Source organism: Camelus bactrianus, chromosome 2 (genome assembly GCF_048773025.1).
Source record: "Camelus bactrianus isolate YW-2024 breed Bactrian camel chromosome 2, ASM4877302v1, whole genome shotgun sequence".
Taxonomy (NCBI): Eukaryota; Metazoa; Chordata; class Mammalia; order Artiodactyla; family Camelidae; genus Camelus; species Camelus bactrianus.
The window spans coordinates 87,628,385-87,655,489 of record NC_133540.1 but is presented as its reverse complement, the minus strand read 5'-3'; the positions used below and the strand labels follow the sequence as shown (position 1 = coordinate 87,655,489).

At 46.7% G+C, this 27,105-nt stretch overlaps 1 protein-coding gene and 1 long non-coding RNA gene across 3 annotated transcripts in view; one reads left to right on the top strand and one right to left on the bottom strand.

Annotated features, from left to right (window-relative positions):
* SHROOM3 (shroom family member 3) overlaps positions 1–27,105 on the bottom strand; it is a 297,110-nt gene that overhangs the window by 15,944 nt on the left and 254,061 nt on the right. The window contains exons 5-9 of one of the 2 annotated variants that reach the window (XM_074345649.1): positions 22,821–22,952; positions 13,736–16,946; positions 7,628–7,701; positions 3,008–3,823; positions 1,448–1,960 (exon numbers count right to left, since the gene is read on the bottom strand). In XM_074345649.1, the coding sequence (XP_074201750.1) occupies positions 1,448–1,960; positions 3,008–3,823; positions 7,628–7,701; positions 13,736–16,946; positions 22,821–22,952 (4,746 nt within the window). Of the gene's footprint in view, positions 1–1,447; positions 1,964–3,007; positions 3,824–7,627; positions 7,702–13,735; positions 16,947–22,820; positions 22,953–27,105 lie in introns of both variants that reach the window. The other variant, XM_074345640.1, reaches the window with a different exon arrangement.
* On the top strand, positions 3,833–11,661 carry LOC141573876 (uncharacterized). Its single transcript, XR_012500259.1, has 4 exons — positions 3,833–5,223; positions 6,011–6,070; positions 6,698–6,756; positions 7,259–11,661. It is a non-coding gene; the product is annotated as an uncharacterized LOC141573876 (long non-coding RNA).

The window sequence follows — 27,105 nt, the reverse complement described above, 5'->3', positions numbered from 1 at the left end:
ATGACCATCGGTTCTAAACTTCTGTTCTCAATGATAATGCTAGGAAACACTTTTCTAAGGACGTACTTGTAAATGACTTTGGTCTTCCTATGGCAAGTGGTCGGAGAACCACCACCCCTAGTGAACTGACTGGCACATCCATAGAGACTCCTCTGGGGGTCCCACCTGGACCCACTGGACTGCTTTGCACATGGCAGCTGCTCAGGAAATGTTTGCTAAACACATGACACTCGATAAGCCACTTCTCCTCAATTAGCCTCTGCCAAATCTGAAAAAGGAGGGGCTGGACAAGGGGACTGCTGAGGCCTTGTATCAGGAGAGCTTCCAGTAACATAACAGACAGCTTGTAAGTACTACACAGCTCTTTCCTTTCTCCCCTCCCCTCAACCCAAAACATGGTGTTCCTGTTAGTCATTTAGTTAGGATCAGCTGGAAATTTCTAAAATGCAAGCCCGAATTTAGATGAAATGCTCCCTGATTTTGTTTAGTCTAAAAGCCACTAACTGTGGACTTCTAGTCTGTTGATCCATATAGTTTTCACTGAAAATTTAAGAGAAAATAAAAAGCACTCTACATCTCTCCCATAGTTGTCCTTTAAGGGAATCAATCATGCAAGAAGATACTGCAATACCCCAGGGGAAATTGAAAGCAAGAAAACTACAGACCACTCGGGGCCCTCCCACTGGACGTGGCTGGGCGCTGGGACACTGCCGGGGGAGCTTCAGGCACGAGGCCCACGGCTGAACAAAACCACGACAGCACTGCAGTTCAGACCTTTCCTGATTTTCAGGATTTGAGCAAACGTTCACCCTACCTCCTCAGAGTGAATGTCAGTGGAGTACCTCAACCTGTCTCTCTAGGCTCTCACCCTTTCTACAAGACCGCCCTCACACCTCGGCCTTGGGGAGGCCTCGGCCGTGCTGACTCCCACCTGGTCGTCCCTCAGCACTGCCCCGGGTGGGGCTCTCTGCGGGGCAGCCCTGGCAGAGAGCAGGCAGCTGCACCTGTGCTGGGTTAGGGGCACTGTGTAAGCACTGAGAGCACACAGATGCCTTTGCTCACAGGTTCTGTGACTTTGGTTGGGTACAGTCTTAATTTCTCCGTGTTTCAGTTTCCTCATTTATAAAATGGAGATAAAATGGGTTGCTATCTCAGAAGGTTCTTGTGAAGATTAAATGAGAATGTTTATATAAAGAAATTAATACAATGCTTGACACAGAGAACATAAGCAACAGGTATCAATAGCAATTATAATTATTATTACTATTATTGTTGGGCAAATAACTCTAGGGAGATCAGACCCACTCCTCTAAGGCTGAGCTGGACTGTCACTCTGGGGTCAGGATCTTTGGAAGGAGAAAGATCTCAGATAAGCAGTCCTAGACTTATCACCCCCACAGAAGGAGTTCAGTTTTAAGTCTCTTTGGTGACATTACCAGGGACTTACCTCTTGGCTTCACATCCTGGGAAGCTGACAATTTTCTGCATGGCCTTCTTCTTTATGCTGTTTTCCTGCATCAAGTTAGTATCTCGGGGAAACAAACCTTCCATCAGGTCCATAGTTGTCTTCATTCTGGAGTCTGGATCTAAAATGTCTGCCAGAGATTTGTCTTGGTGGACAATTTCCTTGGCCAGAGCCTCTGTTCTGATGTCTTCTGAGGTCTTTTGAGGACCAGAACTGACATTCTTTTCTAAACCCTGAGGCCCACTGACTGGGTCATGGACGAGGCGTTGCGTCTGGATGGGAGGTGGCTGCCCTGGGCTTGGCTGCTTGCTGAGAGACCCAGCAGGCTGAGGCAGAGCACCGGTGGCGGAGAGCGAGTTGGGCTCACTGGCCTCTGAACTCTTGATAGAAGTTTGGGATCTGGAAGCCAAAGCCAGTATCTGACTATCAACCAAATGGGCTGCACCAGGCATGGGCCTTTCCTTGGCAACTGTCACCTTGGCAAGTTTGCTGGAGCTGCTAGAGATATTAAAAAAGAGATGGAAGAGGAGTCAGCAGAGGGGTGAAGGAAGCCAGGGAGACATCTGCACACAAGGCCTGCAGCTTCCTACAAGCGTCAGGAGCTTCTGGGTTGTTATTCCCGAGAAACTGCAGGGTTCAAAAGGACCTTCAACCAAGTCCACCGGTTGGTCACAGGGAGGTTGCGTGACTTTTTAAGGGGGATGGATCTAGTAGGAATTCAGTTTTGGTGGGTGTGGCTCTCAGAATCTAGAGCTTTCTGAAAGTGAACAGAGGGTAGTGGTGGTGTTTAGAGGAAGTTACCACAAAGGTGCTACCAGGCAATGTGTTTTTAGTGCTGTCCTGGGGAGTGTGTGTTGGGAAATGCTTCCTCCCCATTCCCCTGTCCAAGAAGAGGTCTTCTCTACACATGACTGACTGCTAGCCCTACTCTTTATTCCTTCCTATGGGCATGGAGTGACTCTGCAAAGAGAAGCTGACCACAGCCCATGCCTGGTCCAACCTCTTCTCTTTCTTTAAAAAGTGAGGCTGCCTCCAGGCTCCCTCCTGCATGCTCACACGTGTCCCCGCTCTGCATGTATGTGTGTCTAGCACAGCCTGTGATGAGGCAGGTAAACTTGCTTCATCATTTCAGGGCTCAGTATCAGGAGGCCCGCTTACACTCATATTCTCCACTACCAGCTCTCTGGATAATGCAAGTGATATTCTTCTCTTCTCTTTTACTTTATATCTTAACTGATTCAGAACTCAGGCAGGGAAGAGGAATGCTGTTTATTTGGACCCCTTGAACCTGCCACATCCAGAATGACCTTTATACCTCTTGGGTTCTGGCTTCCATTTTCACTACTCTCACCCTTGGCTGCCCAATGAGCACCAAGGTCAACAAGTGAACCGTTCTGCACGTTTCAGGAGCTGGGCTCCTCTAAAAATCCCCCACAGGGCTGTCCTGTGGCCGGCAGAAGCAGCTCCGTGAAGCCTGAAGCATGGAAACCTCTTACTGGTGAGGGAGATCCTTCTCCTCGGGGGCGTAGTCTGCAGTCTCACCTGGCGTGGGGCTCACAGTAGCCCTCACTGTCCCACTGGGCCTGGAACATAGCTTGGGGAGGAGGCGGAGGGAAGTCGTCCAGGCTGTCGGCCGGGGCTTCGTCGCTGGGTCTGGGCGGAGGAGGCGGGGGTGGGAGAGGCGCTGGTTGGCAGGTGGGGCGCAGGTCCCTCACGAACACCTCGTCGTTGTCATAGTCCTCCGGAGGCAGCGGGGAGGCCAGCAACGCAGATTCAGATATCCGGAGGGAGACCCTACCCGGGGAGCTGGGGGCCCTGAGAGGCGTGTCTGGGTCGGAAGTGCTGCTGGGGCTCGGGAGGTCCTGCGGCTTCGTGCGGGGCTTCAGATCGGCGCAGGCGGGCGCCGCGGGCTCCCCGGGGAGGCTGTCCTCTCTGTCCTCTCTGACCGCGTGGGCCCGCGTCAGCCAGGGCGGTGAGGCCCGCTTCCCTGCTCCCGCTTCCCGCCCGCGCTCCGGGCTGCTGGGCCTGCTGCTTCTGGGGGTCCCTGCTGGGGTGCTGGGTGGCGGAGGCTGCTGCCCGTCACTGCCAGTGCTCAAGGGGCCAGGAGCAGGCGGGGCTGAGCCGAGCGGGCTCAGGGGCGCAGCCTGGGGGTCTGGGAGATGCCCCTGCGCTCCACTGGGCAGCGGCTGGGGGCAAGGCGTTCGGCCAGCAGGCCTCGGAGGGTCCGGAGCTCCAGGACCCTCGCTGGCCACGGAAGCACTGCCACCTGCTTTGCAGCCTGAACTCCCCCAACGAGGGCTGGGATGGTGTCTGAGCGATGGCATCTCTTCAAGGCCTCTTTCGAAACAGCTGAATGACCTGGAGCAGGATACAGACAGGAGGGTTAGCTTTGAAGACAGGGCAAACACTGAGCCCAACGTGCATTACACAGACGGGAAAAACATTTGATGGGGAGAAGGGCCCCCAGGGGGCTGCAAAGCCTTCCCCTGGCTGCTTATACAAAGAACCAACTTTAAATGAAATCCCAGGTAGGCATACACCTTACAGGAAAATGTCACAAGCCATTTCCTTTTAACTACCCTCCCTCATTGTCCCTCCCTCACCCAGGGTGGCTTTTGAGGACAGGCTTCAGGATATGAAAGGAAACGAGCAGGTACATTTCTTCAGCTCCTTTTAGACTAGTTTGGGAACCAGCTCCTGACTCTGGGGAAGAGTGTCACCTCACCCTCATCCTCTCTGGGTCTGAGCCCCACGGGGGAGGTCTGTTTGGAAAACATTTGCATGGGCTGCTGAATCTAAAGGTGTCATTTACAACTTTCTCTTAGTCTCCCAGTGTTTTCCACTTCTTAAAATAGAAAGTTAAAAGAAAAGGAGAGTCACATCTAAGGAGCTAATAAGCAACTACCTCTGGAGAAAGAGCCCGACAATAATGAGCAAATAGGGTGCATGTTGATTTAAACAGCTGTCCTCCAGGCACCAAGGAAAACCCAACAACATCCAACACTTTTGTTATTGTGTTCAGAAGAAAAAAAGAACAAAACAAACACATCTATAGCACTTCCTGCCATGCACCAGTTAATGTGAGGATAAAAAAAAAAAATCTCCAGCTATCCACCATAATTTGCAAATCCCACATTTGTAGCTCCCAACTAGCATGCAAGTGAATCTGGAGAGCAGATGGCACATTTCATTTTATAGACCCGAGTCCCAAAGGAGCTATGGCTCAGTCCCAAGTAAGAGCCCAGGCACAGGCCTGCCACCAAATTGTCTAAGTGCCGGATGGGGGGGTAACGCGGCACCCAGAAGGAAGAGACCCCAAAGAACCAAACTGGCTCCTCTTGCGCCCTTACTTTGTCTTTATTATAAACGCAGATGGCTGAGTAAGAGGCCCTTTTCCCTCTCAGATGCAAACCCTCCCCTCCCATCACAGACCCTTTTTATTTAGAGGCAGTTTCTTCATCGGGAACCTCCCAATACCCAAGACTGGCTATTCTGTACTTCCTGGTGGTTCTCAGATGGGTCCACTAGAACCCCAGGGGCAGGAGGCTCACCGCGGGTGCTCTTTACTCCTGTGTCTTGTTCTTTCAGTATCCCCAGCACCTGGCGCAATGTACCCTCTCAGTAAAAGTCTGCTGAAGAAACGATGTCTGTCCTGCCCAACTGCTGTTTAGACTATAGGCCGTGAACTATTTTTAAACTTAGCATTCTCTAATAGGACACAGAACAACTGGAATCTGATGTCTTAAGGACGAATTCAGGTACCTTCATTTTATTTTATTATATTTATATCTTGAGGCTTTTTAAAAAGGGGAGACATCACTAAAACACACAATAAAATAATATTTATCCTCTAAAAATCCAGCCCAAATAAACCTTGATAGGATGTTTTTAGTTTATGTTTAATCATCTTAGTTTACAGGAACTATACTTAAACTATCAATTTTTAAAGGTAATATTTGAGTTAAATGCTTGATTTGGTTGAGTATACTTCTTCCTGGTGATTGTTTTCCAAGAATAAAGAATAGAGTCAAAAAGCTTTTGTTTCAGTCTCTATAAAAGAGTGTGAGAGGCAAACATCGGTTGATAGTATCCAGGAATCTTAATATTCAAGAATGAAGTGATTAGTCTCATTTTTTCCCTTCATAGCATTTTTAAAAAGTGGTTAAAAAACCCCACATAACATTTACTGCTTTAAGAGTTTTAAATGTTCAGTTTAGTAGTGTTAAAGCACCTCCACATTGCTGCAAAACAGATCTCCAAAACTTTTCCATCTTGCAAATCTGAAATTCTATACCTTTAAGCGACGACTCTTCTGTCTCCCTCTGGCCCTTATGATCACTATTCTACTTTCTATGAATTTGACTCCTTTAGATAGCTCCTGTAAGTGGAATCATAAAGTATTTGTGACTGGCTTATTTCACTTAGCACAATGTTCTCAAGGCTCATCCCTTTTGTAGCATGTGAGAGTATTTCCTTCCCTTTAAAGTTTGAATAATATTCCACTGCATGCATACGTCACATTTGGTTTATCTTATTCATCCACAGGTGGACATCTGGGTTGCTTCCACTTGTTTGCTATTGTGAATAGTGCTGCTATGAACATGGGTATGAAAATATCTCTTCAAGACACTGCTTTCCATTCTTTTGGATTTATACTCAGAAGTGGGATTGTTGAGTCATATGATAGATTTTAATTTTTTGAGGAATCTCCATACATTTTCCCATAGCAGTTTTTTTGGGGGGGGGGGTAATTAGGTTCATTCATTTATTTATTTTTAAAGGAGGTACTGGGGACTGAACCCAGGACCTTGTGCATGCTAGGCACGTACTCTACCACTTGAGCTGTATCTTCCTCCTTCCCATAGCAGTTGTACCATTTAACAACAAGGGTTCCAGTTTCACCACATCCTCACTAGCACTTTTCTTTTTCTTTTTTTGCACTTTTATATTTTTTTGATAGTAGCCACCCTAATGAGTGTGGTTTGGATCTGTACTTCTCTGATCATTAGTGATGTGCCTGGTGGCCATTTGGAGAAATGTCTATTCAAGTCCTTTTTGTAATTGAGCTATTTGATTCTTTTTGTGGTTGAGTTTAGTTTCACCTTAGCCTTCAGACTAATTCTCTTTTGGCAGAGTTCTTGTTCACTGTTAGTCTTCCCTTGTCTGTAGCTTTTAATTAGTGCATCCACACCAAAGTCCTCAGCCTCACCTTGACTACTTTCTTCACTACAGGCACACCTACAGGAGCAAGAGCACATAACTACAGAAGGCTGCTCTTGGCAGTGAAGGAGGTAACTTAACACCAACTTCCTGATCATGCTGGTAGTATTAGGTTGAGTTATCGAGAAGGTGAATACAGAAAAAGAGAGAAACAATGATTGAATGAAATACTATAAAAATTAAGTAACTGGCTTGAAAAAACATGGGGGGTAGTAGAGAGGGTTTAAATGTACTGCATTAGCAATAACAAAGTACAGTGGTAGTGCCTAAATGCTGCATTAAAACTACATACAGGCACGTGGTTCAGGGGGAACTCTATTTGGAAATTTCTACTTATTAGGCTACAAATGAACAGTTCAAAAATTCAAATCCTAAAAACTTGTCCATTAAATTTTTCTACCAAAGGGAAATTATTTTGATGGCAATTAAAAAAAAAAAAAAAGATTTTCCTGCTATTTTCCATCTAAGTGCCTAAATTTTTGATTTTGGGGCTTTGTTTTTTTACTCCAAGTGCTTCCTGCACATTTGTCTTGCTCTGTGAAGCTGTTCGTGAAATGCTCATTCTTCCCCTAGTGCTTTGTTCTGCAGACCCGATCCTCCGGCACAGAGTGGAAGGGATCAGCCACACAAGGAGGCCCTGTGTGTGAGAGCTGGAGGATGTACCTGAGAAGAGCACAACCACAACGATTCTGAGGCTCAGCTTACAAGAAGTCAACCACTGCCTCAACAGAGCACGTTCAAAACCTATTATGTATAGTATTCTTAGAGAAAGGCATGTATAAGTAAAAAATGAAGTTCCCCATGGCCAAGACAAACTGAAAAGGCAGCACATGACACTAGGAAACATCGTAACATCACGTTTCAGTTTCTGGTAGAGAGGAACAGAAACATTTAACTCCAGCAGCATTCATAAGGTAGAAGGCATCATAAACACATACGTACCTGGGTCCTGGCTCAGGCAAATAACATGGATCCTTCACACGACCAAAGCCACTGCTGTCCCCCAAAAGCACATCCTTAAAACACAAGAAAGGCAAAGCGTTATTACCAACTAACAGGTGTTTAAATTCACACGTGGGTGGAGGTAGAAAGGAGAAGGAGCATTTACTGGACGTCTACTACTTATTGTCAGGCACCATGGTGGCGCTTTTACATACTAACCCATTCCACCCTCAAAGCTCCAGGAAGTACTGTTAACCCCACTGCACCAATGAGGACACAGGCCCAAAGAGGTTAACTTTCCCAAGGTCACAAGTTGTAGAACCTCAGCGTATCTCACCAGGTGCCTCTCCAAACAAAGGCATTTTCTAAGCAAGAGGCATCTGATGACAATTATCTCCAGAGTTCAAAACAACTGCTAAACTTGAAATATAATGTTAAAAAAAAATTCAAAGGGCCAAGCTGTTGAAACAGCAATAAGGAGATATGAAAGATGACAGGAAAAGGACAGTTTATTGAATTTAGCAAAAATCTCAAGAATTAGATATGAATCTGGCTTGTAATCAGGTTGAAATATATTCTCTCTGGGAAAAACATCTCACCCACATGTAATATCAGAGACTCTGGGGACACTTCAAGGGTAGTCATTATTTGTTTGTTTTTGTTTTTAATAAGGGTATGTATTGGTTTCCTGAGAGGGTTGTAGGTCAGTTTTTCATCATGTAAAATTCACTTCATTTGATGAGGCCCCTCCCGGATGAAGACAATGATGTTGCTACTGATACAACTCTCACTTACTTATGATAATAGGAGACAGACAGAAAACAGAAAAATTAAATCTGTATATAATCCCTAAACTTAATTTCAGCAATTTATTTCACCACTTCCTCTGTCTAAAGGGCTAATTGCTTTCACCCCCTTTCTCTCTATTTCCCTCCTAGTCAGTGGTAGAGGTACTAATAAACAAACAAAAAGAGCCAAAGGTGGGAGTAGGCTCGGAGAAGAAACAACCCCGAATGCCATTAGTGACTGCCACTGTCCCTCACTGGGCACCTACTGTGTGCCAGACACTGCCACGTTCCTTACGCTCCTCAGATTGTGTGCCTGGAGCTGCGTTAGGCGCCTGACATTTCTCCTGTAATTTAATCCATAACAGTGGGGAGAGGGGAGGTAACTGCAGCTCAGAGAGGGTAAGTATCTCACCCACAGTTAAATGAGTAAGTGGAGGAGCTAGGATTCAAACCATCATGTCCTCAAAGCCTCAGATCAATCTTTGGAATCTTAAGTTGGATGCTGGCTGAGCTGGATGTAATCAGATGTCTGTGCTTTGAGAAAAGGGAATTCCATGTGTTTCTGATTTGCTCAAATATCACCAGAGGGAATGGGACTTCCCACTCTCCACGAAACCTTATGGGCCTTTTAGAGTCTTTCCCCGCTCCACCTACTCTGTTGACATGAATGTTCAGCTTTGCCAGTAATTAACTGAAACAGCCTCTCGATCCCCTTAAAGCTCCTAACCTAGTAATGTTTAAATATATATTTCCATTCTATTATTTCCTTTGAATTACAGTATGAGCTTAATATTTATGTGAGTATGCATAAAATAAAGGAAGTTAGACCCAATAATAGGCCATTAAGGGAATCTCCCATCAAAGGAAATACCATTTGGACAAAGGAAAATGCCGTTCCAACCTAGTAAAAAGCCCTAGGGGGATATATTCCAGTTGCACGTATTCACTTTGACTGGGCACATATGTACTGTCAAAGAAGACTTGATTTTCTGCAAACTGGCAAGAAGTATAAACTATTATGGCAATTCAGGAAAAAGCAGCGGCTATGGGAGACACACCAGTTATAGAGCTATAGAACAGACACTTGTTAAGCATGTATTTGTCTCTGTTAATTTGTTAAGTGTTTTGTTTTTGTCTCTAACTTCTGACGACTGACTTAAAAATACACCAGTTCTTATTCTTCATTAGGCACAGTATACTTAAAACTATGAACCTAAGTCCTACTGAATCCCACTTCTCACTCTTGCTTTGGGTACTGAGTTAGATATCCTAACGTCTCTGTGACCAATGAAATATGAAGACAATAGTCATCTACTTTGGAATATCAGTTTCAAGTATCTGCTACAATGAATATAGAAATTAATTTTTAAAAATCTTAAAATGTTATTTAAATGTAAATCAACAGCAATTGATAAATGTTAAAATGAAATCAATTCATTGGCTGGAGTTTTCGGATGTAAGATGTTGAACTCCCACCTCCCTTCCCCCATCCCCAGTCTTTTTGAATTCCAGGATGCAGCATGGTAGAGTGACTTAAAACCTCTAGAGTCAGACAGGACCGGGTCAAAACCTTGCTCCCACTACCTCGGGCAAATTTCTCACCCTTTCTGTGCCTCAGTTCTCTCATCTATAATATAGGGAAAACAATACTATCTCCTCCTTTGCACAGATGTAGGGTTAATTTTATGCTTATAAAACACAGTACGATGACTGGCACAGAGTACACATTTGACTATTAGTAGCTATTTGTAACTTTGCCTCTTGTGGAAAGTTGATTCTGTTATTTATCCCCAGGCTTCAATGGGTGCTAAAAATGATTACAAGCTGCATCTTACAGAATCAAGCCTACATCCAACATTGTGGAGTTTCATGCATTGAGCAATTTCCTCAGCAATTAAATGTTTGTCACATCATCACATGGTGAATGTGTTACATACCAGAAATGAAGGTCTCTGAAAATATAATGAGAACCAGAGAAGACTCTAACTCAGCATCTGGGGTGGGGGAAATACTCTACCAGGAAGCATTTCCAAAAGGTTTCTTGGGGCTAGGGTATAGCTCAAGTGGTAGAGCGCATGCTTAGCATGCACAAGGTCCTAGGACCTTCTCTAAATAAATAAATGAATAAACCTAATTACCTCCCCCCTCAAAAAGAAAAAAAAAAGGTTTCTTTTTATAGCCTCTGCTATATTTTATCATTTTAACTATTTATTTATTTATTTATTTTGCTATATTTTAGATCTATGCAATGAATAGGTGTTTAAGTTTCTACCTCCAAGGCAGAAATGTTTGGATTTTTTTTTTCCATGCAGCTTTGCAGGGCTCATCTGTTTTAAAAAGGTTCAGTTTTCCAAAGTCTCTTACTAGGAAATAGCCAGGAATTTGATGTGCCCTTTAGCTCCATCACTAATATCCACTTGTTCTGCAATTACATCTTTCAAATTAAGAGAAACTGAAGGAGCAGTAAGGGAGGCTGCTTGCTCAGAGAGGATCACAGCTGGCTACAGAGAGCCCAGGCCTGCTGAGTGTGTGAGCAGGTCTCAGGCTTCAAATGGTGGCAGCCTTCTGCAGTTGTCATTTCAGGCCCAAGAATGAAGAATTTTTATAAACAGAGAAGTTGATGTCTATGCTGACCTTGTTTTGGAAGCAGACACTATCCTCACTAATGGACTTTTGAAAAGGAGCTGAATCCTTGTCAAAAGCTGGTAAAATCCTGCTCTATTAGCATCTGGTTGGCAGGAGCAAGCAGCATTTGTTCCAGATGCTGTGGACTGAGCCAGCACCAGAAACAGACTCCACATTTTGGGTTTAACTCAGGCAGATGGTGTAGTTTCTACAGGGTCACTTAATTTCTTGGAGTTCTCTAAAGCTGGGATGAGAAAAATTCTTATTTAATAGCTTCACCAAAGCTTAACGATAATGGTATTTGTTCAAATTAAAAAAAAAAAAAATCTTGAAATAATAACCACAATAATTATGTGGAGACTAGTTTAAATCTTGTTTTTAACTAGTTCTATAACTAAGGTAGATAATGGATGTATGAAGATGTGAGGGCCAGACCTTGCCAGGGACCAGCTCTCAGGGCAGCAAGGTGTGGTTGCTGAGCGCAGAAGTGAAGGAGGAAGCCCAAGGACAGAGCTGCGATCGGGGGATGATAACCTGTTTTCAGAAGTGGTAGGAGCAAAGCAGCACAGATAAAGTATTTCACTTTGAAATATTTCCCCCGTTTGGCGTAAGGGGGAATAAACAACAGATGCTTTGGTTTTCACCCAAACATTTCTATTTTCTTTAGAATACAGGAAAAGAAATGAAGAAAATGTTTGTTTCGTTAGGCAGTAAGCTTCTGAGGCCCATCTAGCTGAGATGGCATGTTATGTACATGGATTTTAAAGGCGTTTTAGGGGTAGGATGAGGACTGGAAATTAGCTATGTTCTTCATTCTGAGGGGAGAAAAAAATAGCTATTGGACACCTATCGAGGATGGCCTCTGTAGGGGTGTGTGTGTGTGTGTGTGTGTTTGTGTATTTATACGGGGGAGAAAGTACTTCTGAATAGAAAATACTTGGCAGGGAGCACTATTTTCTCCCAGAAGGCTGTGTGTATGTGTGTTTCAGAAGCAGGGCAGCAAACATATTTCTCAGGCAGCAATGGGTGAATCTTCATCTGAAGCTGTTTCCTCCAACTCAATGCCTCCCACACTCAACCCCCAATCCTTTGCCAATATCCTGCCCATCCTTTACAGCCTGGGTCAAATCCTATCTCCTTCATGAGATGCTCTCTCAGATTCCCTCAGAGTTAATCACTGTCCCTCCCATAACATGTTATGTATGACCACTCCCAGAGCATTCACCATTCATGTCATTTATATATAAGTTCATGTTTCTTGTTCAGTTCAGTGAACCCCAGAAAGGCATAAGACTTATTTTGTGTTTCCTTCAACCCTGTAATACAGTCCTTTTCATAAAGCATATTCTTTACAAATGGTTGCTGAATGATTAAGTTCTCTGCTGGGGAAAACAGAATCTGAGACGGCACAAAGGAAGGAGGGGTGTTCTCCCATGTGCTAACATATATGTGAATTCCTAGTACCTTCTCACCTGGGAAGGGAACCACGCACGGGGCAGGCCACTGATCTGCAGTGCAAGTACAGCCTGAGGATGGGCCAAGAATAAGGGAAATTAATAGACACCTGGGAGTCAGTGTGCTGGGGTTTTTCCCTAGCTCTGCCTAAAATTTTCAGTGGAAAGCACTTCATGATCTTTGCACGGTTCGGGAGACTTTCTTAGAAAATCCTTTTCTGTGACGATGTAAAAGTCTGAGAGTCTCCTATCTTGCCAAGATAATGCACAGAAAGAGCTCAGATGAAAGTTAGAGAGACATGGATTTGATGTTGATAAAATATTCTACTACACAGAATTAATGTGAGGATTAATGATATAGTAAATGTAAAAGCATACTTAGTTGAGGGTCTGGAACTCAATAACCAAGGATTAGCAAAGTCAATAACTACCTATTTTGTAAATGCTGAAGTCCAACAGAAACAAAGAAGGTACAAAGCTAAAATCTTTAAAATACTGAGGCAGCCTCTATTCATGAATTTAAAAATAGACCAAAAAAAAAAAAAAAAAAAAAGCCTCCAAAAAAGCCAAAAAAGGGAATCCCTAACTTTTCCTAACCCAATTCTTGCACTGAGAGGTGGGTGACACTAAAATGAAGTTATTACATACCCTATATAATATTATATACTATATATGTGTATGTGTGTATATATTATATCCAGTCTTCTCTTGGAATCCCCAGGGTATTGTTTCCAGGACCTCCAGGGACGGACACCAAAATCTGTCTGATGCTTATTATATAAAATGGCATAGTATTAGCATATAATCTACACACATTCTTCTGTATGTTTTAAATCATCTCTAGATTACTTACAATGCATATACTATGGATACTGTTGCCAGCGTGCTGGCAAATTCAAGTTTTGCTTTTTGGAACTTTCTGAAATTTTTCTGAATACTTTCCATTCCAGTGCAGAACCGATATAGGGCCTACTGTGTGTGTCTGTAGATACACGTATCTAGATATCAATATGTATATCTACATACAATATATGTATTTGCATAAAATTTCTATACAGCCATATGTATCTCTGTAAGGATCTCAACAGACAGGGGCACTGAGAAAGACGTGTCACCTCATGAAAACAAATGCTATTCTCCTGCAAGTAAAAGGAAAATAAAGTGGGGAGAAGGGTTCGAGAAGCTGCACTACAGCTTCCGGGACGGAAGAGGCAGCCCTAGGACCCACTGGCTGCACATACCTGGCGCTTGTCTGCGATGGGAGATGACCGTGACCTCATGTGGACAGGGACGGCACGGACGTCTGAGCGCTCCAGCAGATCCTCGGCCGACATGGACTTCCCAGCCCTCCCGGCCACGGCCCCCCACGAGGAGGGCTCCCCAGGGGTCCGGTCCAGCCTCTGGGGGCCCTTTGGCCCGCCGTTAGCTCCACCGAGCAGCTCTCTTGGGGCTTGGTCCCCACGGCGCCGGTCCCCAAGGAGGCGGCCACCGGCGAAGGAGCTGCTGCGATCTCGAGGGACCCGCGAGGGCTCCCCGCCACCCCCCACTGCGGCGGCCGGCAGGTGGGTGGCCTCCCTGCAGGGCGGCAGGCTGGGCTCCCGCAGCGAGGAGAGGCTGGAGGCCGCAGCGAGGCCGGGGCCCTCGGGCGTCGCGGGCGAGGACTGGAGGTAGGCGCTCTGGGCGCGCTCCCGCAGCGGCCAGGGCTCCTGGAGGCCGGCGGCGGGCCTCTTGCCGGTCTTGCGCTGAATGTAGTCGGCCAGGGCGCTCTGCTGGAACTGCTTCAGCTCGGGCCCGGACAGGCTGAGTGTCGAGCACGCCCTGCCGTCGCGCTCGAAGATACGGCGCCGGTCAGCCACCGAGTTCTCGGCGAAATGCGGCCCCTTCCTCGGAGGGCCCGGGGTCGCCGGATCGGCCTCCTCCAAGACCCCCACCTCGTGCATCTTCTCGGGTTCCGAGTAAGAGCGTTTCTTCTGCTCAGGGGTCAGGCGCCGGCGTGCCCCTCTCCGCGCGGCGGGGGGCGCAAGCCGGGCTGGGTCGCCCTCGGCCGGGGTCACGCTGTGCCGCTCCCGCGGGGTGTGCGGGGAGGTGGAAACACGCGCCTCGGGGCTCCGCAGCGCCACATGGGCCGATGCAGGTCGCGGCTGCCAGGGCCTGGAAGCCACGGGCGTCCCCAACTCGAGGTCCCGGCGTCGAAAGGAGGTGGCCCCCAGGACACGGGACTGTGCATCCTTGATGCTATTCCGATAGGCGCGGCTGAAGGGGGCGTCTGGCACTGGCGACTCAGGCGACTTGGGCGTGCCAGGCCTCTCGTCCCGCCAGACAGCCTCCTTGTCGGCCTCGCTGAAGAGCTGGAAGGTGCTCTGGCTGCGGAGTAGGCGAGTGTCCCGCCTGGTGGGTTCTCCGGCCCGTAGTTGGGGGCCCCGGCCGCCTTCAGGACCCCGCCTCGGCTGTTGACCACACGGCTGCCAGGAAGCCTCTCCTGACTTTGGCTCCTCGTTTTTGAAGTGCTGCTCCCCACTGCCTAGGGGTTCAGTGGATTCGGAAAAACGGATGTGGGCTTTTGTCTCCTCCAAAGGATTGGAAGTTGGAAATGTCCTGTTGGGCCTGTGGTTATAGGCATAACTCGAGCTGCTGCCCGCACTTGGGGGTCTCTGGCTCCCTTGCTCTCGCTGCTCGATCTTGGAAACCTTCTCCAGCACTGAGCAGTGGGGCTTCCCGTACTGAAAGCCCTGCAAAGTCGAGGCGCTGCTGGAGCTGAGCCTCCTTCGGCCCAGGCTCCATGTCTCCTGGGGGCGTGGGGAGAGCGGCTCTTCATACCCTGGGTCTGAACTGTGGAAAGAAGCCAAGGCACTAGTTCTCCCCTCAGGCCTTGGACAAGAAATTGACCTGTCCAGGTGGCTCCTGTGATCAGGAACAACTTTCCTTCCAGAGTCCTCTGCCTTGGCATTGACTGCACAAGTCGGCCGGCCATCCAGGTAGACATCCTGGGCTCCCCCTCCTAAATCTAGGCTGCTCTGCCTTCTTAGACTCTCAGGAATGTTCTGGAGGGAGGAGAAGGCAGATTTGGTCTTGCCAAAGTTGCTTGGCATGCTCTGGCCTAGGCTGCCTCTCTCGAGCCTCCGCTGGATGTTGGCATTATGGTCTTCATGAAAATCCCCCTCCCAAGGCTCTGAGGGCGTGAAAGATCGCTTGTCTTCACCCACGTGCCAGGCCTGAGCCTGAGGGGACTGGAGGCCATGGTAATGAGAGTACTTGTTGCCGTGGGAGCTCTTTCTCTCACTGGGAAGTGGGCTGTCACACTGGAGAGGTGTGAGGTGTCTCTTCAGGGAGGTCTCCTCCTCGTTTTCAGGCACTGAAGGGAAATGGACTTTGTAGGGGACACATTTGGCTGAAGTCTCGGGTCTCCTCTCTACTGGGGACACGGAGTCATGTTCTAGGGGCTGGCAGAAGGCAAAGCCAGGCCTGCTAGAGCCATTTTGGTTCCCATTCTCGTCAAGGGCAGCCATCTTGTCGCAAACTCCCTGGGGAGTGGTGTACCCGCCCTCCTTGGCCAGTGCAGGGTAGAGCGTGCCATTACTACTTACGGAAGACTGGGGCACCTGGGCAAAGTGTGGCTCCAGGGCAGGTACCGGGTAGATGCCAGTTGGCAGCAGAGGTTGGCCAGGCTGGGCCTTCTGCGTGTAATTATGCTTGGGCCTCACGGGGGGGCTGTTTTCTGGACTCTTCTCTAGCACCGTATGCAGCTGTTCCTCCATGAAGGGAGATTTCAGGGCGCCTGCAGAGTTGGCCTGAGGCCGACAGGACCGTTTCTGATCGAGGTTGGACCAAGAGCCGGGCCGTTCCCGCTGCCGAAAGGCGGCATAACTGTCACTCCGAGCCGGGGGCAGAGGTGCGCCCACTTTAGGAGGCAAGTGGTCAGCGGCGGTCTCCAAAGAACTGGGGCACTGCTGGCTCCAGGAAGCAGGTGGCGCTCCCTTGCCCCGAGGAACATTATGCCATTTATCATAGCCCTGACCATCTGTGGATGCTCGGGTGTCCCTAGCTTGGAGAAGGAGGGCTGAAGAGTTCACCTCATACTCGGCCGAGACTCCCCTCCGGGGGTCATAGACTGTCTTGACATAGCGAATGTCTGCCTGCCTCATCCCTTCTAGGAGGCCACCTCGAGCAGAAATGGTGTCCAGGGAGCCTGAGCGCTCCCGGCCAGAGACGCCCGGGGGTGGATACTCAAGGATGCTAGAACTGGTGGAGAAGGAGCTGTAAGCCGAGTCTCTCTTGTTATGGAGGTGGCTGAGCTGGTCGATGCTGCTGGTGGACTTGGCCGGGGAGAGAAGGTGGCAGGGCGGATATCCCCCGCTGGGCTCCAGGCTCTCCATGCTCCCCTGGGAGCTGCACTGGTCAGGGCTCCGCCTCAGATAAGCATGGTCATAGTTGGAGAGGTCACTGGTAGAGGAGCTGGAAGAGAGGGAGGCAAAGCAGTCAGCACTGAGCTGCTAGCATTCAGCAGGCTTACAGGCACAGGACCCAGCTTATAAATGTACTCTTGTGCAAGATGTTTGGTTTCTGGAAGGGTCAGGGAAAGGGCCATATTTGGGCCTGACTCGGCCTCCCTACGTGTCGTCACTAGGAGTAATTGCCCAACACCGTAACCTGTGTGCCTCTAATTAATCACCCAGGCTCACCAGGGGAGAAGTGGGGAGAACGAGGAAGCCAGGCGGCCTTTGAGCACAGGCAGCAACATTGATGTGATTTGTTATGTGCCAGGAGTAACATTCTGCATAGACCAAGAAATGCGAGAGGTGGGCGAGGAAAGAGGCGAGGGACGGAGACTGCATTTTGCGTCCCTTGGGGCGGGCTGTGGGAAGAAAGGGGAAAGCTTAGTAAGAGACCAGGCACACGCCTGGGTGAGGGAGACTCTGCACATGTACATGGTTTTAGTTAATATCTTTCCTTTTTATGGAATTGAAGGGCTACTCTCTGGCAATCTTCCTGGAATCCCAACTGTACAAGAGACAATTTGTTTGTGGTGAGAAAGCCAAACACGAAACTGAATGAGAGAAGGACAGAGAGGGAGATGAAGAGTCAGAAAGAGCAGACGAGAGAGAACGAGAGGGAGGCCCAGTCACAGGAGGCTCCTGGGTGCTGGGCATCCATCACCCGTGGACGACTTCCAGAGTCTGGGCACAGTCTCAAACACTCGGACGGTAACACTTTCTCTATCACAGGCTCCTCCAGGTGATTTTCAGAGCCTGCCTGGGGGAGGCGGAATGACTCTGACTCCTGGCATCATACACCCCAGAAAGCTGCCTGGAACAGAATTACTTGTAATTAGCTTTAATTACAATTTCAAAATATACTTCCCCAACATGCTGGGGGAGGAGGGACATAGATACAGGAAGGAATCAGTAGTTCAAAAATCAAATAGCAGTCTCCACAGTTCACACGTTTGTGGCTCACTATTCCCTAAAGAAGAGTAAAGAAGAATTAAGAGCTCTTGCCTAAGGTTTTCCATTTTTAAATGACTAGGCAGCCAGGCACGATTAAAATTCATAGAGCTATTATTATATTTCTAGATCTCCTGTAAGTAAATGTGGTGTCTCACTGGCCCAGGATGTGGCAGTGCTGAATGGCTGGACTGTCTCCAGAGTATGTGGGAAGAGACTAGAAGGATCATATTCTGAGTCAAAACTGGTACAGGAATTCAAGGAAAAGAAGACTACATTTTCATCAACTCACCCCAAGAAGGTAATTTTTCTCTATCAGAGGAAGTGAACTCACTTTCTGGAACATCCTGCTTTGGGAGGGACAGGTGTTAAATTCAAGGGAGAAAGGAAGGGGACAGCTCCCGAGCCAACCAGATGAGGGAAATCAGTCCTGGCACTCAGTGGCACGGCAGATGTCACTGCCAGCTTTTACCCGCCACGCTCCCCTCTACGTGAAGAGGCTGTGTTGAAAATGCACATGACAAGGCTCAGTTGAGGATAATCCCATATGACCCACTTCTGCTTCCCTTTATCTCCTCAAACAGAAGATTCAGAGCTAATACTTCGAGGGGACCTGGAAGCAGTCGATCCCACAAGGGCTGTATCGCTTACCAGTTCCATGCAGGTGGTAGACACCACTAAATCCTCCTCCCAACTGCTAAGAATTTTAGCAGTCTTTCATTGAAAGGATAATTCAAATTTGACTTTTTCTTGCACGTTCCTAAATTAAAGTGTATTAACTGACGGGTTAACGGAAGCACTACTAAGTGGGAGGAAACGTCGTCACCAACTTACTTCAAAATACAGATGGTGTCTGGAAACACGAAGTCACTGGCGTACATGTCTCTAGCCAGGCAGCGCAAGGGTAGAGTGGGCTCCATCCCATAGCCAAAGGAAACTGAACCCACCAATCCTCAGATGGAATGCATCACCTGAGGACTGTGACATGCTCTTCCCTGCTTTTCAGGGAATTCCCATTCCTGAGTTGACTGGGGACCATGATGAATGCCTTGTGCCATGCCATGGAGTGCCCTGACATCACCCTCTAGGAATAAGGTCTTCTACCACATCCTGGGAGCAGCCACTCTGATTACCCTCACCATTCCTGCTTCCAAGATGGCACTCTCAGTGATGCTTAAAAAGAACATAGCATGAAGGTCTTCAGTCCCTGCAACAGTCCCAGCCCACACAGAGATAGCCTTACTATCAAGATGAGTGTGTCGAGTGTGTCAGAGTTCCTGCTGTGTGTGGCGACCTCTCCAACCTCATTTTCTATTGCCCTCCTTCTTGCTCACTGACAGCCTACTCACAGTCCCTCAAACCCATGAGATATATTCCCATGTCAGGGTCTCAGGGCCTCTGTATTCGCTGTTCCCACCACAAGGAATGCTCTTCACCTGGCTCACTCCTTTCCTCTAGTCAAGTCTCTGCATCACAGAAGACTTCCTGGAACTCACTATCTAAAAAGTACCTCCTCTCTCCTTACTCCCTATTACTCTGCTTTATTACCTCATAGCACTTACCGCTACTTGATATTACATCACATCCCTCTGCTTGTATGAAAGAGACTTCCATTGTATCTATAATGTTTAAGATCTGAAGCAAATATAACTAAATGTTAATTCTGTGGTAGAGCCAAGCATCCTTAGAATGTTACTCTATTTTATGTTTAAAAGTATTTTCTACATACTTAAAATACAGCAAAGAGCACAAAGCAAGTATATGAAAACATTTCCTAAAGTGTATTCCCAAAACATTAATTCCTTGGATGATCAAATATGTTTGGAAGACACTGGGATAAATAAGTTAAATAACTGTAGTTACTTTAAGACTTCTGAGTCCTTAATAAACTATTGTTCACATGATGTTTTTAAGGGAAAATATACTAAGCAGAGTTTTCTAAATGTATATGACCCTAGAAATTTTTTCTAAGGCACATCTAATGGATTATTATTCTATAGAACCCCCCACCTGGGGAAACAATAAATATTACAGGGTGGGGGCTTTTTATGTCTTGTTCAGTCTTGTACCCTCAATAACTAGAAATCATCTGAGACATAGTAGGTACTCCACATCTATTTGTCAAAGAAAAGAATCAATGAACACATACTGGTTCTTTAGAATTTTGATACTGTTAATTCAGCCTCTTAGGAGGGGACTAGACTACATGACTTTAAGGTTTCTTCTTTAATACTTGAGGACCATTGTGAGATCTCTGTAGGACAGCAAAAACTCAGCGACAAGGGTCTGACAGAAAGCGGCTGAAATACAATTTCTGTGAAATCCCAGATGCAAGCCAGTTTGCAGACAGTGAAAATTACATGTGTTCAGTCTCTCTGAACACCTGTCCCTCTCTCCTCACTCCTGCCTCTCCCCACCCCTCGAGCTCCCTCCTCCTCCCGCTTTTTAATGAGAAACAGATCCACACATTTAGGACTGAGATGGGGTTTCTGGAACTAAATGAAGGCTGTCAGAGGAATGCCAATCCCCAGACCACTAGCTGCCACTGTGCTCCCCAGAAATGTGCCAGCAGAGCTTCCCCATCTACAGTTGCCAAGGGCAGACTCTCCAAGCAGGCTCTGAGCTGCTGGAGCTGGAAGCCCGAGGCACGGAGTGAACAGACCACAGGGTGCTTTGTGCCAGCGTCGAGGAGAATCCACACGTCAGTCACTTTGGGTGCTCTGAGCTCTCCAGTCTCCCTCTGTACCCTCTACAGAGCTTTTGTGCTGACAGTCACTGTGTCAGAGGGAGGCTGTTCTGAAGCTTGAACTGGATGACAGACTGGTAGGTACAGTACAAGATCCACCTGCCTAAACCCCTCTGGAGCTTGGGCCGAGAAGGAAACGGCGAGTGGAGAAGCTTCAGGATACCACAGTTCCGAGTCCGCCTCCGCCGTCCTCCTGGGGCCTCCTGGCGCTCACCAGGGCTCCTGCAAGCAGTTATTCTAAGCACTGGTTACAGTTGCCTTATTTCTGCCTTTGGACTAGCATATTTTTTAGGTCACAGCATGACTTCAGATTTCAGGCCTCCTAAGGTGAGGGGTTAGGAGGCTTCAAAGGGCCCCACTGCGTAGGGGTCTTCTGTTAACATGCACCTGCATTCTATAAATATGAGCCGGTTTATGCCATTTCTCTAGTTCATTACTAGGTTTCACTGTGCATCTGATAAGTCTTCAGCCTAATTATTATAATAAGTTTTCATAATTATTGAGTGTCTACTACATTCCAGGGACTACACTGAATGTTTTGCACATTATTTTGCTTAGTCCTCATTATGATCCAGTGAGATATATATTATTAATTTCATTTTACAGACAAGGAAATCAAGATCAAAGAGGTTAAGTGGTTTGCTCAAGCTCATGCAGTAGGTGGTGAAGCTGAGATTTAACCCGAGGTCTGACTTAGAAGCCCAAGTACCTCACCATCACGCTGTGCTTCCTTCACACTGTTAGGCTCCCAAAGCGAATTCTCTGAAGGTCTTCAACACCTCCGCGCCCACAGAGCAAACGCTCTCTGCCTGTGTGGTGTGGGCCCTGCCAGGGTCTCTGGTCCCGGAGCACACATGGCTCAGATGGTGAGAATAAACTCTCTCAGGGTTACTGGGAGGGCCAAGGGAGAGGAGTGTCTGTAACAAGGAGGGCAGCCAGGGAAGTATCGTAATATGCTGGGCGCCATGCCCACCCTTGAGAGATCTGGGATTTGGCCATTGATTTGGGCAGACATGAGTGTTAGGGGTTCTGAGTCCTGGCCAAATGCATAGCCACCATCTGTTAGTTAAGTAATCCTTCCAGAAGCCAACTCCCCGCTCCCTGATATGCAGCAGCACCTACATCTCATTCACGTAGGACCCACGTTACCCTGAGCCTCCAGCCTTCCTACCACCACCCGTATCCAAGTACTTTCAAAAAGTGGTGAGTGGCAGAGCCTGCCTCCCTGGAATCAGAAGATGGATGCAAATTCGCATGGCTCCAAGTCTGCAGTAAGTGTAGGGGCATCCTGACTTAGTTCTGTAATATGTCTGGGTGATCAGGCTCGGCCCCCTTCTCCCCAGTCCCCTTCAACTGTGTAAGCTCTAATTACTATAATAAATCTCTCCTCCCATAACCTGCTTTTTCCTGACAGACCTTGACTGATAGAGTGACTAGAAAAGCAGAGGATGTACAACTAGTTTAACTAGTACAGAGGAAGTATAGCCAGTGGCTATGGGCAGTGGTGCTGAAACCTGGCTTGGATGTGAGTCTTGACTAGGTTACTGATCAGACACTTGACCTTGGACAAACTCATCTCTCCAGCTTCTGCTTCCTGTCCTGTGAAACAGGGTTAAGAACACTGTATCTGTTTCAAAGGCATGTATGAAGGACCACATGAGATGACGTACACGCTGAACAGTTCTCAGTGTGTTAACTGCTTCAGTTGGAGCCAAACTGGGTAACTGGCCTGAACGGAGGGAGAAAAACCAAGGGGGAGTTCAAATACTGAATACAATCATTGGGATAAAAAACAGATACATATCTGACTATAGAAGGAAGGACGTGAAGCATTGAGGGAGGGAGTCGTCAGTTTTTCTAGCACAGGTTATAATGTGTATGTGAGAAGGGTCTGACCGAGACTCGACAGACCCCATAAATATCTCAAATGGCCGGTCAGTGCTCGTAATAATCCTGGCCTCCCTCTACACCAGTTCTAGCCCAGGATGCAAGGATGACACGTACACATGTTAGGGGTTTGAAGATGAGGATGGTGGGGAGAGAGATTTAACACTCGGCGTGAGTTTAAGAAAACAATCTTTTCTGGGAACAGGATATTTCAAAGTAAGAACCCCCTGGGCCTCAGGTGTGGCCACTTACCTGGAATGGTAGCTTTGGGGCCAAGGAGTGCCAATCATGCCCTGAGATATCTGCATCATGCTGGCATCGGGTTGGCTGTCTCCAAATTTGGTTGAATGCCAGGAGTGAGGTCGGCCCACAGGTTCACTGCGCCTGGGGAGACACAGGAGAGGGGCCCCCACATTAGGAGCATTCTCAGCCCATCTCTTTGCCCACCGGATTTACGTATTTGGAAGCAGACACTACTATGTCCTCAGAGAGCAAAAACAATCAGGTAAATACTGGCAAGTAGACCTTACTCATCATTGTTCTTCTCTGCTTTATTAATATTTTCATTTTCCTTTTAATTTTAACATGATTTCAGTTACATACAAATATTGCAAACTTAGTTTAAACAATTCCCGCATAAGCCCTAGTGCATTGTTGGTGAGAGTGCAAATTGGTGCAGCCACTATGGAAAACAGCCTGGAGTTTCCTTTAAAAAATTAAAAATAGAACTACCAATATGATCCAGCAATCCCACTTCTGGGTATATATCCAAAGACACTGAAATAAGGATCTCACAGAGACATCTGCTTTCCTATGTTCACTGTAGCACTACTCACAATAGCTAAGATATGGAAACAACCTAAGTATTAGTGGATAAATAGATAAAGAAGATGTGACTTATGTATACAACGGAATATTATTCAGTCATGGGGAAGAAAAAAATCCTGTCATTTGCAACAACTTGGATGCATTATGCTAAGTGAATGAAGCCAGGTAGAGAAAGACAAATACTGCATAATTTCACTTATATGAAGACTCTAAAAAGAACAACCCAGAAAAACAGAGTAGAGGGGTGGTTACCAGGGGTTGGAGAGAATGGGGAGATTTTGGTCAAAGGGTACAAACTTCAAGTTATAAGATTAACAAGTTCTAGGGATCTAATGTACAGAGTGATTATAGTTAATAATACTGTACATATACATACTCGAATGTTGCTAAGGGAATAGATTTTAAATGTTCTCACTGCAAAAAAAGAAAGAAAGAAAGAAGTGGTAACTATGTGACTGGATGGAGGTGGTAACTAATACTATGGTGGTAATCATTTTGCAATTTATAAATGTACCAGATCAAGATGTTGAATACCTTAAACTTATACAATGATTGAAATATTAATTATATTTCAATAAAGATGGGAAACAATCCCACATGACCTTCACCAGGCTTTCCTACATGTTAACATTTTATGTTTTATTTAAAGCACATGGAGTTGCCTTGGTCTTTCTTTGCACTACTTACCCATGTATAAATACGGGAGCAGTAATTCTTGCCCACCTCCCAAGGGACTTCGGGTGGAAATATGGTTAAAAGCTTTCTGGGGACTTTAAAGTCCTGTCATATCCTGATGCTGGAAATGCTATTATTTTAATATCTTGGTAAGAACTACATAAAAATTAGCAGCTACCTTGGTATTAACACTGCTCCAGGCTGCACAGCATAAACAAGATACTCTACAAAACAGTTTCTCATTTTGCAACTCAATGACTTCATTTTTAAACATTCTGCCCTTAGAACACAAAGAACTGACAAAGCCAAAGGGAAAAGTGGGTGTCTTTCAAACTGCAATCCTGAAGGGGAATTGGTAAGGAGGATTACACTACTATTGAAGGTCAGGGTCAGGAGAGAGTGGCTATGCTTTATTTTTGGCAAAAAAAAAAAAAAAAAAAAAATTGAGGTAAGCGATCAAGCATTTTATGCTAAAAACTTTTGAATGGTAAGAATGTAAGGAAATCTTTCTGCAATTTAGAAGCACTTTTATGAGATCCAGGAATCCACCTTGATTTGCTGAAGGTGAAGCTGTAAATATCTATTCCTTTTCTATCCAGCACCAACCAATAAAATTTGAAGAGTGTTAAGTGTATCAGAATAATATTAGCCCAGGTGTCAGGAGATTTGGGTTCCTACCCTGACGTTATTAACTTGCTCTACGACCCTGTGTAGGTCACTCCCCAGCTCGAAGCTTCTAAAATGAAGACATTAACCAAAGAGGCTGGATTAACCTCATTTTAATCTGAAATAACTTTTAAAATGTGTAAGAGAGACACTGAAGGACTTGCCAAGAGATAATGATTTCCAAAACATACATATATTTCAATTTTCTGAAGAGCAGATATGGTGATGGGAAAATGGTCTTGTGTGAAGCAAATGATCATTGGAGGCAAACAAGATTTTCAGCCGTCAGTCAATAAATACTGAATCAAAGGCACCTAAAGGCAGGTGGACTAATGTCTGGGTTGCTAGACAGGCCAGGCCAAGAGAGAAAAGTTGAAATCTCTTTTGATCGAATTCTGGAGTTGGAAAGAGGCTGGAATGTGTGGCTAAAGGTACCAGCTCCAATGTCAGAGAAATTCTAATCCTAATACCCATTACCGGTTTCTTGGCTTTTGGATTTTAGTTAAGTTTCTTAACTGCTCTGAGTTTCCTCATCTGTAAACAGCAGACTATAATAGAACCTACTCATAGGGGTTTATGTGAGATTAAAAATGAGATTATATACCCAGCACACAGTAAGAGCTCAATACCTGTTAAGTATAATTATCATCAACCATTCATTATTAATGAATTGATAAGGAGTCGAGGTAAGCCCGTTAGAGAGCTCTGAGAGGAAGGGCAGAAAGGGGGAGCAAGAGGCTGGATGAATGAAAGCGGGGAGGGGAATGGACAGGAACTCTTGGTGGCGCAGTGGCCCAGCTCTGAGCATCCCAGTAAGGTATCAAGAGTTAAGAATTAGGGCAGAACCTGTGCTGAGACCTACTGTGGTCACAGCCTGAAGGACCTTGGCCATTCTGGTGAGGCCAGGGCAGTGGCTGGGACCTCTAGTCAGGGAAGTAAACACAGGCCAAGGAGGAACAAGCCTTGCCCACCTGGGTACAAGGACAGAACTCAAGGAAACAGCAGCACTGCCCTGGGCCAGAGAGATGCAGCAGGATGCGAAATTAAGAGGCCCACTGCGGAAGCCAATAGATGACAACTTGCCTGGCTTCCTGCTCCCATACCTCTCTAATCCTCACAGAAGGCCCCAGGTGCCCCACTCCTCCGGTAAGTTCAATCCGCCCTTGCTCAGGGAGGCATTCAGGGAGCCCTGGGTTCACGGCTCAGGATCTGAGTGGCTTGGCATTCTTGCTGCTAGCTCCACTCTGGCCCTGCACACCCTGCTTCTCAGAAACTAGGCTGATGCCTCTTCGACCAGTTCCTCGAAGCCAGGCTACCCCCTTGAACCCCAATTCCTCACTGACTTAGATTCCCACCTTATCACCCAGTTCCATCCAGTGATGAGAAATCCTTCCCAGTGCTCCAAGCCCCTTAAGGACAGGCCAAATCACACAGTCCGTTAAGTCCCAGGGTCAGTGCTCAAACCAAGCTACATATGACTTCAGACTCAATAAATGTTACTGGTTAATCATACAGCAAAACCCCAGAACTTAATGGAAAAAAATATAAAGTCTCTTTAGCATAAGGCACCTGGAAACATTTCATATACGTATCATTCTGGACCCAAATGGGTCCAAAATACCTAAGGAGAAAAAGCAAACTGTCTTGGTGGTGGAGCGGCCCAGCTCTGAGCATCACTCATGTTCTGGCTGCCAAGTGAAGAGTTCTCAGTGGTAGGACTCGGGAAGCAACGGGCACAGGTGAAGAGTGAAGGCAGCCCAGCACCTGAGGATGGTAATGCTGAGAACGGCTCTTTGGCATCTTTATACCCCAACAGTATCCGTCCATGCTCAGCTAAATACGCCGGGGCTGAGCAGCTTTTCCCACCCAAGGGAAATGGACAGGGCTGGAAAATTCAACAGGCTCTGTAGAGAGAAGAGAAGGTCCCTCTTCTCATCAAGGAGCTGAGGCATGAGACAATGTTTACCAATAACCTCAGGGATTCCAGAGAAGCCCTCCAGCCTGAAATCTCAGTGGGAAGAAGTGAGGGGGCGCCCTGTAGCAGAACACAGCGACCCAGTCTTAAAATCAGTTGGTACACCTCCCTCATGAAGGATCAGACACTGCGCAAAGTTCTGAATCAGACGCTGAAGTGTAAAACGAGGCTGTGCAGAGTACGACGATGATAAATGGAGCACTTTCATCTAGGTAAGGTGAAGAAAATTTCTCTTTGTGCTTTGAATACAAGAGCAAGGCTTTCTTTTAAATGTAAGCTATCTGGACTTTTCTACAATTTCCTTCCCATTCATTCAAGGACATTCATAGAGATTTTCTACATGTCAGCCACTGTGCTGGCCCTGGTGATACAAAGATGAACAAAGTATCATTA